Source organism: Eubalaena glacialis, chromosome 1 (assembly GCF_028564815.1).
Source record: "Eubalaena glacialis isolate mEubGla1 chromosome 1, mEubGla1.1.hap2.+ XY, whole genome shotgun sequence".
Lineage (NCBI taxonomy): Eukaryota > Metazoa > Chordata > Mammalia > Artiodactyla > Balaenidae > Eubalaena > Eubalaena glacialis.
In genome coordinates this window covers 29,086,737-29,102,815 of record NC_083716.1, presented here as the reverse complement: position 1 = coordinate 29,102,815, position 16,079 = coordinate 29,086,737, and the positions used below count along the sequence as shown (strand labels likewise).

Genomic DNA, 16,079 nt, shown 5'->3' with positions numbered 1-16,079 from the left:
TGCCCCTCTATTGATGCTTCTCTGTTTAAGTCATGTGTCCTCAGGAGAAAGAAAGGCTCCCCCACTCCTGATTTGTCAGCCAGCTCTACTGACATCTTTCAGTGGTTCCTTTTAAGTATGAACCCATCTACAGAGGCTTCTGGCACTTTGGGAACTGGTGTGTCTACCTGTCCCTGGGGCTCTTCAGTCACATGTCTATCCACTGGGGTAATGTAAATATGTGTCTCAGCAAGGTTAACGATTAAATTGTCGGGATGAAAGGTCAGAAGACCTGTCTTTGGAACATCGGAACATCAGAACATCAGAATGGGAGATAACATATTGCTACTTGCCTTCCACCTTCTCTGAGGAAAAGAGTAAATAAGGAACAACACAGTCATACAAGAGTCTTCATTCTAGAAGTGATCTAGGAATTATGCTGGAGAAGTTCTGCAACTCTACTTTTTGGGTAAGAAATTACACTTGTCCTCACTGTTGACTCTTCTCAGCTCGGAACAAGTAGTAGATTAGCCTAGAGTGACCACTAATAAGAACTAGAAAAGTTAGATGTGCAGTTGGTCTAAAGTTCAGGGTTTCTTTCTTTTTTTTCTTTTTTTTTTTTTTTTTTAAGATAAGTCATAATATCTCCCTAGGATATTCTATGTGGGAGAGATAATATATTTCTGCTCTAAAATATGTTTATTGTATCCCACACTCTTTTCTCGGACTAGGTAGCTGCAAAATTGCCTTCTCTAAAGAGAAATACGGGAAAGGCTTCCAATTTCATCAATGTTAGGAGAGGGAATTATTGTTTGTGGAGTTATGAGGACAAAGAGAAGGTCTATGATTGAGTCTTGCTGAGAAATGTTGATGTTGAAATAATACTGATATGTTCTAGAGGAACTGGCAATTAGTGATGTGACTAGAAGTTGAGGCTAGGGATGCAAATTTGGGCATCCTGAGCACTGAAACAATTTTTTAAAAAAATTATTTATTTATTTATTTATTTATTTATTTATTATTTTTGGCTGTGTTGGGTCTTCGTCTCTGTGCAAGGGCTTTCTCTAGTTGCGGCAAGCGGGGACCACACTTCATCGCGGTGCACGGGCCTCTCACTATTGTGGCCTCTCTTGTTGCGGAGCACAGGCTCCAGATGCGCAGGCTCAGTAGTTGTGGCTCATGGGCCTAGCTGCTCCGCGGCATGTGGGATCCTCCCAGACCAGGGCTCGAACCCGTGTCCCCTGCATTAGCAGGCAGACTCAACCACTGCGCCACCAGGGAAGCCCCTGAAACAATTTTTGAACCATTAAAGCAGAGAATTCAAGACAGTGAGCATCAGTACCAAATGGTTTAGTGGAATAGAAATTTAGGGATTTTGAGGAAGTGTGGTCTGCAGACTCCTAGGATCAGAATCATCTGGAGTGCTTGTTAAACTGGTTTAACTATCTTAGGTAATTCTTCTGAATTCTAAAGTTAGATAATTTTATGGGGAGAGGAGAAGAGCAGGAATGAGATAGCAGAGCACGTGGACAGCACTTCCCATCCTAGAAAGAACCTGGACCCCAAGGCCCTCGAGGCCAGGACATGTATACCACAGGAAGGTAGGGCTTAACATGCCCCAGGATCTCACCAGGCCATCTCAAGAGAATTCTTTCTGAGAATCATCTGACAGATCATCTTGGTCAGGGCACCTCAATCTTTAAAGAGTCTGTGCAAACAGCTGAACAAAGCAAAAAATACTTGTAAGAAGAGAATAATCTACCCTCACATGACTCAGATGTAAGAACTGGTGCCCCACCTTCACCTCACAAGATACTTCTATTTATTGCAGAATGCAAAGACCAGTAGAAAACTTGCTGGGAATAAGCCTTCCCTCCAATGTGCCACTGCTGCTCCTGTACCTAAGGCCTCTTCATGATCCAACTTAAGCCCCTGGGGCTATAGGAGATTAATTGCCAAAATGTGACTAAGCATTCTGCTACCTGCAGGTTAGGTCTGAGTGTCTGCCAGTGAGTTCAATCAATGCTAAAAACTAGAATAAGAAGTTTTTATATCCCAGGACTGTTCTCCCCTTTGGGTTGAGGAATGGTCCCTCTCTTTCCCACAACTTGGCAAATGTGGTGGTGAAATTAAATCATAATAGATGGTGGAGAAATTCACTTAGAATCACAGAAAGAAAGGTTTTTAGAGGGTGGATTGGTCAGAGAAGTCACTAAATGACATTTAATGGTGAATTTATATCAATGGAGTTGGATAGGAAAATACAGCTAGTTAAAGGGTCAGGCTAAATATGGATATAGAACTGGGTTAAAATTGTTTGGAAGCAAGGGTAGGGATGGGCGTGGGCTGGGGGCTGGTATTCTCTTTTTTAAAATGCATGTATCCAACAATCATTCCATTTTGGTCCCCCAGAATTCCTCATTCCTGGATAGCCCGGAGGCGGACCTGCCACTTTGTTTTGAGCAAACTGTTCTGGTGTGGATTCCCTTGGGCTTCCTTTGGCTCCTGGCCCCTTGGCAGCTTCTCTATGTGTATAGATCCAGGACCAAGAAATCTTCTATAACCAAACTCTACCTCGCTAAGCAGGTACGGGAACCCCACTATTTTCTAATTAATTTTGTGGTACACAATAGAGACATTTTCTTGGTGGTTCAAGTGTCTTATTCCCTGTCTTTAACCAGCTTTCCCAGGTAGAGCCATGCTCTGGATGTCCCTGTCTCCACCTGTCCCATGCCTCATTGGCCCCCTGCCATACTTCTTAGTTAAGTTACTTTGATTTTTGCATAAGAATAATGACTTAAATCTTATGGATATTGGACTGTGGAAACACCAATGATGAGTAATCAGTCAGTTGAATAGTTATGGTCTTTTCAGCATTTGAGAAGCAAACACTGGATTATCTATCTTTAAGCTGTTCTAATTAATCAGGAGACTATAGTTCAGTTGGCATCTACCATGAGGTAAAAATGAACTATCTAATGTGTCCTCTGCACCATTCAGCCAATCCAAACATTGCTCTTCTCCCCAGGCTTGGATCTGAAATAGGGCTTCCATTTTTCCAAAGTCAACTCTGAGTCTGGATGGTCGCTCAAAGTAGAGAGAGGAAGGGTGTGTGCTCACGGTGACATGCCTGAGTAGGGTAATAATGGAAAGGACAGGGGCTGCAGGAGGAATGAGGATAGGAGCCTCTCAGCCAGCTGCACTGATTAATGCAGAGAAAGTCTTGTAAGAACCGAAAGATCCTCAACTGAGATTGTAAAACTACCTCTTAAAATCTATCATCTGCTTCTTTTCACTAGGTGTTTTTCTATCTGTCCTGATTATTAAACAGGGCTTTAGAGAGGCAAATTAGATTCGGTGTTCTATGAGCATACAGGCCAATGACCTCAGGTTACTGCAGTCTAAAAAGAAGGAAGGAAGAAATTTGGCCAAAGGAAGTTGGATTTGCATTGACACTCTGAGGTGGGGTGGTGGGGTGTTTTGTCTACTCTGGATAGAAGAAGAGTCTGCGAGAGCTTGGAGCAGGGCTATTGTCTCCCTCGCTGACCTGAGTGCCCAGCACAGGGCCTACCACTTGGTACGCATTTGTTGAATGTTGGTATTAAATGCATTCTAGGAATAGGGATTGAGTCAAGAGTGTGTTAGACTGAACACTGAACAGCATGCTTCAGTACCCTTGGGGATGAGACAGAGCTTTTGGTTAGTCAGTCAAGTTAGAGGGCTTCTATCATTTTCTGGAGCTTCCAAGAAAAGGTTGGGTAATGAGTAAATCAGTATCCTGTTTTTATCATAGCTATTAATTAACTTTTAATAAACAATTTTATTGAGAAATAATTCACATATCATACAATTTCACCCATTTAAATACAATTCTTTTTTTTAAAAGTATTTTCATGATATGTGTAACCATCACCACAGTCAATTTTAGAACATTTTTTTCCCTCAAAAAGAAATCCCTTATCAACCCCTATCTCCCCATCTCCCCTAGCCCTAAGCAACCACTAGTATACTCTTTGTCGCTATAGTTTCCCTATTCTAAACATTTCATACGAATGGAATCATATAATACATGATCTTTTATTATTGGCTTCTTTTACGTAGCATAAGGTTTTCAAGGTTCATGCATGTTGTTTAAGGCTCATCCGTAATATCCCATTGTATGGATATATCATGTTTTGTTTAACTTTTGTAAATACAAATCTCTATGGATAAAACTCTGTAGATAAAAAGAAATGTATTAGCTTTTTTTTTTTTCCTGTAGCTAATAATCCACTCACCCTTGCTCATAGTTTCAGGAGCTTCGTTTATAATTTATACTTTTTCTTGTCCTCCTCCCTGAGAGTGATAGGCACAGAGTAGCGTCCTCTTAAAAATTTCAGAATAATTGGTTTCTCCTCTGAAACAGAAGTATAATTCCTCAGAAAGTAAAAATTCACTTCTTCTATGAGAACCTTCTTCTTGGATCACTCCTCAACTTGACTTCATTTCTTCACTTCCTGTTCTACCTGCCTTTGGGCTGTTTGTTCCTTTCTGATTCTCTTGAACTGTCATTGCTGTTTGGTCATTAGTGCAGTGTTTACCTCATCTGCACTAAGTCAATTTGCTTGACTAAGTTAGTGCGAGACTCTACCAGTTTGTTTAAAGGTGCACCCTTACCCGAAGGACCCTGTGCATAGTAGGTAATTGAATGAATTGAATTAAAAAATGAATGAATGAATGAGCTCATATTTAGTCCCAGGGTAACAAAAGAGGAGTATTGTTCTGGAGGTTGTGGATCTGCTGAGGTCAGATGTGCAGCAAAAGTGGACTTACTGTTGAGCTAGTGAGACATGGGAATCATCTTCAAGTATTTGTTAGAAGTATAACATACAAGACTGCCTAGCTTATTCTGAAAAGTTTCAGAGAGCAAGATCAAAGTAAGTCAGTGTAGGTTGTTCCAGGGGAGCTGACTTTAGCCAAACATACAGAAGAACTTTCTTTCCTTTTTTATTTTTTTGTGGATGATTTACCCTTTTTATCCCTTGCTCTTACATAAACTTAAAAAAGACAGAAAATCAAAGATAAGTAAATTATTTTCAGCTGTACCAAAGTTTAAGAACTTAAATTTGAGACAGCTTTATCAGTTGACTTTTCTTTGAGAGGGTTTTAAATAAGTTCAGTTGTGAAGACCATTACAAAGGTGGAAGAACTTTCTTACAGTAATAACTGTCTGATAGTAGAATGGTCTGCTGGGGGATGTAGTTCCTGAAAATATTGAAACTGAAGTTAGACGTTTGTCTGCCAGGGAAGTGATGGAAATAGACACCCTCTGTAGTGGGTCGAAGGTTCAACCAGAGTGCTTTCATAAAGCACTGGGAAAAGGAGGACTGTGCAGAGGTGGAAAGATATTAAATATGGCCAAACCACTTTACTTTCTTTTTTTTTTTTTTTTTTTTTTTGGCTGCACCGCATGATTTGCAGGATCTTAGTTCCCGGACCAGGGATCGAAGCCATGCCCTCGGCAGTGAAAGCACCGGGCCCTTGGACTGCCAGGGAATTCCTTACTTTTTTTTTTTTTTTTTTTAAATATTTATTTATTTATGGCTGCATCAGGCCTTAGTTGCAGCATGTGGGATCTTTTTTTTTTCTTGTTTAATATTTATTTATTTATTTTTGGCTGCAGTGGGTCTTCCTTGCTGTGTGCGGGCTTTCTCTGTTTGCGGTGAGCGGGGGCTACTCTTCGTTGCGGTGCACCGGCTTCTCATTGTGGTGGCTTCTCTTGTTGCGGAGCTCGGGCTGTAGGCGCGCGGGCTTCAGTAGTTGTGGCTCGCGGGCTCTAGAGTGCAGGCTCAGTAGTTGTGGCACACGGGCTTAATTGCTCCATGGCATGTGGGATCCTCCTGGACCAGGGCTCAAACCCGTGTCCTCTGCATTGGCAGGCGGATTCTTAACCACTGCGCCACCAGCGAATCCCGGCACGCAGGATTTTTCATTGTGGCACGCGGGCTTCTCTCTAGTTGTAGCCGACGGGCTCCAGAGTGTGTGGGCTCTGTAGTTGAGGCACACAGGCTCTCTAGTTGTGGATCACAGGCTCAGTAGTTGTGGCACGTGGGCTTAGTTGCTCCTCAGCACCTGGCATCTTAGTTCCCCGACCAGGAATCGAACCCACATCCCCTGCATTGGAAGGTGGATTCTTAATCACTGCACCACCAGGGAAGTCCCCGTACTTTCTTTTCTAATACCAATGATATTGTGTCTCTTTAGGAAGTTGAGTTCAGTAAACTCCATGTGCACTTGAAACTCCTTCAGTGATTCAGAGATCAAGGGCAAAGATTATTTACGGACTTGGTAATCATTAAACAACCACAATATTTCCCTGAGTGTGATTAAGAAAAGCCTATGTATGTTTCTGATTATAAAAAGAATGCATTATTGTAGAAAGTTTATTTGATTATTGTAGAAAGTTTGTCGACTCTAGGGAAATAGGAAATCATTGATAATTGTATCACTCTGACATACTCCTGTTAACATTTTGAGATGTTTCCTTGTACTCTCTTTAAAAAACTAAAGAAACAAACAAAAAAACAAAATGAAAAGAAAAAGACCCATTCTCACCCCTCTACCTTCTAGTCCTGTTCTCCAGAGACCGCCATTTAAAATTATTTTGATGGTTACCTCCATATCTGCAAATAATGTGTTTATACCTGTATTTCTTGATCCATCAACTTCAAAAAATATCTATTTCTGTCCTCTATGAAAGACAAAGAATTTAGCTCATTGACCCAACTCCCTAGCTTCCTTTTTCTCTCTTCCTCTTTCTCTCAGTCTTTTAATTTTGTGTATGTTCTGTTCTTCTGTAGGTTACCTTTATACCTAAAAATAATCTGCCATCAATTTAATTTAATTTATTTATTTGGCCATACCACACAGCTTGCAGTACCTTAGTTCCCCAACCAGGGATTGAGACCAGGGTTTGTACCTGAGGCCACGACAGTGAAAGCCCTGAATTCTAACCACTGGATGGTCAGAGAACCCCCCTCCCCCTCCTTTTTTTTTTTTTGCCATCAATTTTAGGCTCTAGTTCTTCCTTTCTTCTTCCTAATTCACATATAACATTGTATAAGTTGAAGGTGTACAGTGTGTTGATTAGATATGTTTATATATTGCAATATGATTACCACCATACTGTTAGCTAACACTTCTATCATGTCACATAATTATCTTTTTTGTGTGTGTGTGAGAACATTTAAGATCTAGTCTCTTAGCAACTTTGAAGTATGTGATACAGTATTTTGACTGTAATCACAAGTGCATGACAAACTTGCAGTTAGAAGATAAATAAGTTCTGGAGATCAAATGAGATTTTTTTTTTCAGTTTATAGTCTTGTTTAAAACTGAGGCATAATTGACATAACATTATATTAGTTTCAGCTGTACAGCATAAGAATTTGAAATGATCACTACAATAAGTCTAGTTAACGTCCATCACCATACATAGTTACATAATTTTTTTCTTGTAATGAGAACTTTCAATATCTACTTTCTTTTTTTTTATAAATTTATTTTATTTATTTTTATTTTTGGCTACATTGGGTCTTCGTTGCTGCAGGCGGGCTTTCTCTAGTTGCGGCGAGCGGGGGCTGCTCTTTGTTGCGGTGTGCGGGCTTCTCATTGTGGTGGCTTCTCTTGTTGCAGAGCACAGGCTCTAGGCATGCAGGCTTCCGTAGCTGTGGCGCGTGGGCTTAGTTGCTCTGCGGCATGTGGGATCTTCGCGGACCAGGGCTCGAACCCATGTCCCCTGTATTGGCAAGTGGATTCTTAACCTTGTGCCACCAGGGAAGCCCTCAATATCTACTTTCTTAACAGTACTGTATTGTATATTTGAAAGTTCTAAACTATAGTCACCATGCTGTACATTATATCTTCATCTCAACGCCCCTTTGTGTAAGACAAGAGATTTAGTGCCCCCAATAAAATTTTCAGAAAGAGCAATAGTAAATAAAGTCTCTAGGTTCTTGCTTTCTGAAAATGTTGATCTGACTATGGAATGCTAGGTTCAAAAAAAAATTTTTTTTAAGTTTGAAGATGTTGCTATGTTGTTCCCCCAAATCCTGTGCTACCAAGTTAGAATTCTTCTCATTCCTTGTTATCCTCTCTAGAAGCTTTATCCTCTTTATTCTTGATGTCCTGAAATTTCATAAGAGTGTCTACGTGGATCTTTTTTCATTCAGTGGGTTCTATACTTTTAACCTAAAGACTCATGTCTTTCTTATCTCTGAGAAATTTTTATATTATTCTTTTCTTTCCTTTCCTCTAATTTTAAAATTCCATATCTCTAGAACTTCTTGTTAGATAGATGTTGGACTCGCTGAATTGATCCTCCTTCTCAACTTTTTAGAATTTCTTTTTCTCTTTTCCCCTCTGTTCTGAGAGATTTTCCTAATTTTTTCTTTTAATCATCCTAAAGAGCCTTTATTTTAGCAATAATGGGATTAATTCCTAAGAATTCTTTGCTAAATAATAGCACTTATCCTATTAAAGGTGCTTTCTTCGCTGGTTTTCATTATAAAGGGCCCAATATCTCTGCCTGAGCCATTCTGGATGAATGAGGCTTATGGAATGAGTAGGCATAGATGGATGGGAGTAGGGAGGGGTGAGGGTAGGGGAGCTGGTACTAAAGATCTTCATCTTGAGGGATAAGGTACTGGTGGACCTCCTCAGTGGAGGTAATAATTCTCCCTCCTGATGGGTGGGCGGTAGTCCTTTAGAACAACAAGATGTGTATCATGTTTTATGAGCGCATAGTACAAATATTTGACAGACTTGGAGTCATCTTAGGGTCACAGAGTTGCAGTCATTAACTTCAAAGTTTATATGGGGAGAAGGCTGGGAGTAATGACCAAGGAAAGGGAATAGTGCCATCCCAATTGGGTTGGAGGAATTCCCCCTTTAAATCTATTTTATTAGTTATCTATTGCTATGTAACAAATTACTCCAAAACTTAGCGGCTTAAAAATAAACTTTTTTTTTTTTTAAATCTCAGTTTCCATGGGTCAGAGATTTGGAAGCAGCTTACCTGACTTCAGGGTCTGTCATGAGGTTGCTGTAATTAATATGCAGGCTCTGCCTAAGGTCACCTGAAGGCTTGATTGGGGCTAGAAGATCTGCTTCTAAATTGACACACCCACATGGCTTTTGGCAGGAGGTCTCAGTTCCTTACCAAGTGGACCTCTCCATAGAGCTACTTGAGTGTCCTCACGATGAGGCTGGAAGTTTCCCTTGCTGTGAGTGATCTGAGAGAGAGAACAAAGAGGAAGCCATATTGTTTTCTCTGACCTAATCTTGGAAGTCTCACACTGTCTCTTCTGCCATATTCTATTTATTACAAGCGAGTCAGAGTTCAGCCCATACTCAAGGGAAGGGGAACTAAGCTATCTTTTGAAGGGAGGAGTATTGGAGAATTTGTGGATGTATTTTAAAACTGTGACAATCAACATTCCTTAACAACACTTAGCATAATTTGAACTTTATTCCATTACTTGAATTATATATATCCATTGATTCCATAATTGGGTGTGTTATCTGAATCATTGCCACCATTTTTATTGTAGTTGATGTACAATGTTATATAAGTTACAGATGTACAATATAGTGATTCACAATTTTAAAGGTAATACTTCATTTATAGTTATTATAAAATATTAGCTATATTCCCCGTGTTGTACAGTATATCCTTGTAGCTTATTTTATGCTTAATAGTTTGTACCTCTTAATCCCCTACCCTTATATTGCCCCTCCCCTCTTCCCTTTCCCCACTGGTAACCAGCTAGTCTGTTCTCTGTGAGTCTGCTGCTTTTTTGATAACAAAAAGAATATAATATAAATATAAATTCTCTAGTTTGTAATATTTTTTAGATTCCACATATAAGTGATATCATACAGTATATGTCCTTCTCTGACTTATTTCACTAAGCATAATGCCCTCCAGGTCTATCCATGTTGCTGCAAATGGCAAAATTTCATTCTTTGTTATGGCTGAGGAGTATTCCATTGTGCGTGCGTGTGTGTGTGTGTGTGTATCACATCTTCTTTATCCATTCATCTGTTGATGGACACTTAGGCTGCTTCCATATCTTGCACTACCTACCATTTTTACCATCCATTACTGGGAACCATTCTATTCTAAATGATATCTTCCTAACAGTGTTTTTTTTGCCTTCTCAGGTGCTTGTTGGGTTTCTTCTTATTCTGGCAGCCATAGATCTGGCCCTTGCACTCACAGAAGACACTGGACAAGCCACAGTCCCTGCCGTTAGATATACCAATCCAAGCCTCTACCTGGGCACATGGGTAAGGCCCATCATCACTTCTATCCTGTTTATCTTCTCTATACTCATAACCATCCAGCTGAAATTTGCTCTTGTGGAATGAAATAAAGTCCAATTTCATCTACCTTTTTCAAGGGACCTATGATGAAGCAAAGCTTGGTTGTAATAGGGTGAAACCAATTTTAGCTTTTCATTTGCTTTTAAACACTACTTTATAATGCCTTCTTCCTAGGGTAAGTGTTAGCTTTAACGATTAACATGTGTACCTTATGCCCTCATATCTTGCCATCTAAGGATCACAGATGAAATCCAAGTTTCTTGATGTAAAAGAATTTTCTACATGCTGTAAACATTATTTTTAAATTGATTGGTGACTCTAATCAATGGATCACTGAGTCTAGACTTGTTTGTGTAAATTTGATGACAGACACTTATGTCTCTCCTACAGGCAGGGTTTTTTGTGGGGGGAGGGAGAGCTGTACAGTGTTTAAAAGAACAATTGAATTCATTACCATTATTTTATTTTATTTATTTATTTTTTATTTTTGGCTGCGTCAAGCGGCTTGTGGGATCCTAGTTCCCCAACCAGGGATCGAACCCAGGCCCCCAGCAGTGAGAGTGCCAAGTCCTAACCACTGGACCGCCAGGGAATTCCCGTTACCATCATTTTGAAAGAGGAAGATACAACATAATTATTTTGATTCTTAAACTTTCTTGAAAAATCAGAATGCCTGGCAACTTTGGGCCGACATTCCCACAGGGCAGCGGTCAGCTAGGACTGAGTAGCAGTTGGTTGCATTAGACCAGGTATGTGCTCAGTACCGTCCTCCACCCTCACTTCACTCAGTAACATGCTCTGCTTGGCCCCTGTAAGGACGTCGTTTTGTCACCGTTGTTATAAAACAGAGAAGAGTCTAGGCAGCTGTGCGCTGGAGCCAGCTCACAGAGCTGACTGTGCCTCTCTTCCCAGCCCTGCGTTTGGTGACATCATGTCGGAGATTGAAATCCACCACGGTGGGAGTATTTATACCATGGAAATTCACACATGCCACAAATCATGGCTTTGTTTTCAGAATGCCAGTTTACTAGCACAGCACTGGGTCTGGGAAAACAACATTTAATTATAACTAAGTGAATAATGCGAGGCAAAGTTTTTTGCTGTTGCTAATTGCTTAGTCTAATATTATTAGAAAATATTGTGATACAGACACCTTGCACCTATTCAGCAGACTCTGCCTCCCCAACCTGACTACTGTAGTGCCTGAAATTATTTTCTTGGGCCTTAGAAAGATTTTTCTGGCTCTCAAAGTTATTCTATGTAGATGCAGGTGGTGACCTGCGTTCTTGTCTGACTCCCTGCCCAAGTGTGGTGAATAGAGATGGGATAGGGAAAGAAGTTCCAGAGAGAGCACTGGGGTCCTGAAAGAAAAAGTCGGATGGTATCAGGGAGGAAAGGTACTATTTGGCATCAGATTAGTTACAACAATCTCCCCCTTCAGCCCCCGTGTCTTCCCCTGTTCTCTGACATCCTTCTTGCCTCTTGCCCTTGGTGTTAGTGACAATATTTTTCAAAACATGATGTGAATTTCTCTTCAGATCCTGGTTTTGCTGATCCAGCACAGCAGGCGATGGTGTATACAGAAGGACTCCTGGTTCCTGTCCCTATTCTGGATTCTCTCAATACTCTGTGGCACTTTCCAGTTTCAGACTCTGATCCGGACACTCTTAAGGGTAAGGAGGAAAGAGATGGTGATATGAGGAGGTACCGCTGGGCAACTTCTAAGTTGGAGTAAATGACATAAGGTAAATTGAGTTGCAGGGTAGGATTGTATTTAGGGGATTTGATAATAGACTTTAATCACAAGCATTGATACATAGGGGCCGTTTAGACTTAATTCAGATAAAAGGCTCATTTTCTTTGTTCCCCCCCACCCCCCATAGGGCAGCAATTCTAATCTGGCCTACTCCTGCGTGTTCTTCATCTGCTATGCATTCCAGATCCTGGTCCTGATCCTTTCAGCGTTTTCAGAAAAAAACGACTCATCAAAAGTGAGACTCTAAATATGACCACTTCATATATTATTTAATTGGATGGTATCTTGACAGACGTAACTTTGAGATGTCGAGGTCTCATGAAGGTCCCACAAGCCCAGAATATAGTAGTATAGTCCATTTTGTGAGGTAAGGAAACAAAGTGACTAGAATTTGGAAACACTGACTTTTATATTGACCCACCAAGCTTCAACATAGACAGTTAATTCATACATCTACGCCAAAAAGTCTGCTTATCATTCTACTGGTGACCTTAGGGTCTCCAAACAAACACGTTGACCAGCCTACTTCAGTGTCATATCTAGTTTCTAGCACAACATCATATTTAGAAAACTCAGCTTCTGATTTTAGAGTTCCATAGAATTCCTGTTTCTAATTGATTTACTGTCTGATTTTTTGTGTGTCTTGCAGCATCCTTCAACCACAGCTTCATTTCTGAGTAGCATCACCTTTAGTTGGTATGACAGGTAGGAAATACCTGGAGTGTGGCTTGTCTATATCCCTCCCCCCTCACTCTCCTGAAAGTGATGGAAATCTTAATTTTAAAAGTGCCTGCCATGGCTTCCATTTCTCCTTTACTTAGAGTCAGAGAATGTTAAAACATACAGATCAGTTTACTGCAGTCCCTTCACTGGGCAGATGGGGAAGCTGAGGAGAGGAAGGAGGGGGATTTGCTCTTGGTAGCCTGAGGAGTTCCATGAAAAATAAAGGATAGAAGGAAAAGGAGGCAGTAGGACAGGAAAAGGGAAATTTGGGGGCAAGGAGTGTGGCACAGACTTGGGTAAGGGATGAAATAGCTGTTCTGGGCTCCCAGAGGATCTGGAGCAGCCATCCTTGGCCTTTGTAGTTCCATGGACCCCTTTGGCAGCCTGGTAACACCCATGAATCCCTTCTCAGATGATGTTTTAAATGTGTACAATAAAAGACACGGGATTATAAAGGGAAACAAATATATTGAAATGTAGCTACCAAATTTGTGATATAGTAATACATGTGCTTCTTTATTAATGCATTAAATATCAAGACCTAATGCTGGCTGGGTTTAATAGTTTCAAAGCAGTGATGAGTGTAGATGAGCCATGAAAACATCTGTGACTTTTGTTACCTGGTAACAAAGGCACAAGTACTCTGTTTTAGAACTGTGGTGGGTTGACTACATTCATATTAGAAGGAAAGGCTAAATTTCAGTTAGAAGCTAGTAAAAATAAAGATGTAATTTATTTTCCATCCATGTTCTCAAATCCCAGGTTGAGGAGCCCTGATGTAGAGAGGGAGAGTATTAGAGGCAGCCTCCAGGTCTGCTCAGTTCCTTAAGGGCATCGTGGAGGCTCCTCAAGGAGATGCCAGGGCAGCGGAGAGGCAGCCAGTGTTTGAGAAGGAAGGACCAGGATCGGGGGAGGAGATGCTCTTTTGGCTCTCAATTCAGTAGGACTCCTTCCCCTTCTCTTGTTTTCTCCCACCTTCCATCACCCCCACCCACTCCCTTTTCTGCTCTCCCCACTCCTCTTTCAAGTTCCAAGAGCTAGGAGCTGGGGTAGTAGAGCGAGGGAGAAGCCCCATTCTTCCATCCCTCCATCCTGGGATTGGATGGTTTTGACAGGCAGCGAGGAGACAGCCTCTGGCCCCACCTGCAGGGCCTCAGCCTGTGGGTCACTCTTGTTCCAGCATTGTTTTGAAAGGCTTCAAGAAACCTCTGACGCTGGAAGATGTCTGGGATATTGACGAAGAGACTAAAACAAAGACACTAGTCAGCAGGTTTGAAAAGTACATGGCAGGAGAGCTGCAGAAGGCCAGGCAGGCATTCCAGAAACGGCAGCAGAAGAACACCCAGCGGAACCCTGGAGCCAGGCTGCATGGTTTGGACAAGAACCAGAGTCAAAGCCAAGATGTCCTTGTCCTGGTAACTTTCCCCTGAGTGTCTGTTCGAATGTGCTGTATGTCTTAGGCAAGAGGACACCAGTGTCCTGGTGACTCTGTCCTTACATTTTGACAGCACTTTATACTTTACAGTGCATTTTATATTATTAGTAATATTCACAATACTAATAGTACCTTAGTGATGGATACATGGGAGTATAATATAGTACTGATCTCTCTCCTTTGGGGTATATTTGAAATTTTCCACAATAAAATGTTTTTTAAAATAGAAAAATAAAAGAATACCTTAGCATTGCTAGAATCTGCACGTCAGTGGGATTTAGCATTAGCAGCTAATTTATTTTTTTATTCACTTGAAAATATTTATTGAGTACCACTGTGTGTCAGAGACCATTCTGGGCACAGGTATAAGGATCAGCCTGAAAGAATCCTCACCTTTAGCGAGCTGGAAAATAAATAATAAACCAATACATACATTACTCTTTCAGAGTAGTAAGTGCTATTAAGAAAACATGTTAATGTATCTGGGGTGAAATGTTTCCTTAGACAGAGTTAACAGGAGAGGCTTCTCAGAGGAGATGACATTTGGGCCAAGATCCAAGCGATGAAAAGAGCCCATCAGAAGGAAGCGTATTCCACTCAGAGGGGGCAGGAGGGGGAAGCTGAGAGGGGAACATGGTTGACTTGTTTGGAGAAGAGAGAGAGGATGTGGGAGCATGGAGAGAGAGACTGAGTGAGGGGTGAGGTGAGCTCGGGGACAGGGTCAGGGATTAAGTGGTGTACACCCTCATGGGCCATGGTGAGGAGTCTGGATTTTATTTTAAGTCTGATGGAAAGCCGGTGGAAAGTTTTGAGCAGAGGAGTAATGCAATCAGATTTACATTTTTGAAAGCCCACTGAAGCAGCTGCCAGGAGAACGGATGGTTGGGAGGCAAAAGTGGAAGCTGGGAAGCAGGTTGAGGCAGTTGTTCAGGCAAGAGACCGATCAGATGGGACCTCAGTGAGAGAAATTACAAGAGGATGTCACTGAGGCTGAGAAGCTGGAATTGGGGGCCTGGTGGGACTCCTGAGACAGGAAAAGGAAGAGGCGGGTGAGTGGGTGGTGATATCCCATGTAGTAGATTCCCGGGGTTGCTGAAACAAAGCACAATGAACCGCGTGGCTTAAAACAACAGAAATATATTGTCTCACAGCTCAGGAGGCCAGAAGTCTGAAATCAAAGCATCGGCAGGGCCATGCTCCCTCTAAAACCTGTAGGGAAGAAACCTTCCTTGCCTCTTCCACCTTCTGGGTTTTACCAGCAGTCCTTGGTGTTCCTTGGCTTGTGGATGTTTTCACTCCACTCTCTGCCTCTGTCATCATGTGGCCTCTTCCCCCATGTCTGTGTCTCTTCTTACAAGGACACCAGTCATATTGGAGTAGGACCCATTCCATGACACACTCTAATGACCTCATCTTAACTTGATTACATCTGCAAAGGCCCTATTTCCAAACAAGGGCACGTTCTAAGGCACTGGGGGTTAGGACTTCAACATAACTTTTGGGGGGAGTCTATTCAACCCATAACATCCCACAGTAACCATGAGCAAGAAGGGAATGAAAAGGCTTTTAAGCATCTGAAATATATATATATATATATATATATATATATATATATATATATATATATATATATATATATATAATCATGCCCATGCCCTTCCCTCCCACGATGCCCCACAGTCCCCCAGTCAGAGGCTGTTCTTTGTTTTTACATGGTATTCTCACCAGGTTTGTTGCCTGTTTTCCTAATCCAAAATAGATCTGAAGTATCAGTTAGGAGGGGGAGAGGGGAACAGTGATAGCAGCTAAAAGGGTGAATGG

At 41.4% G+C, this 16,079-nt stretch overlaps 1 protein-coding gene across 2 annotated transcripts in view; it reads left to right on the top strand.

Moving 5' to 3' along the window:
• Positions 1-364: 364 nt before the first annotated feature.
• The window catches only part of ABCC2 (ATP binding cassette subfamily C member 2), a 70,792-nt gene continuing 55,077 nt past the window's right edge, over positions 365-16,079 (top strand). For both annotated transcript variants that reach the window (XM_061194449.1, XM_061194460.1), the window contains exons 1-7: positions 365-448; positions 2,392-2,565; positions 10,183-10,308; positions 11,883-12,017; positions 12,228-12,335; positions 12,750-12,805; positions 14,004-14,238. In XM_061194449.1, the coding sequence (XP_061050432.1) occupies positions 416-448; positions 2,392-2,565; positions 10,183-10,308; positions 11,883-12,017; positions 12,228-12,335; positions 12,750-12,805; positions 14,004-14,238 (867 nt within the window). In that variant the 5' untranslated portion in view covers positions 365-415. The remainder of the gene's footprint in view (positions 449-2,391; positions 2,566-10,182; positions 10,309-11,882; positions 12,018-12,227; positions 12,336-12,749; positions 12,806-14,003; positions 14,239-16,079) is intronic.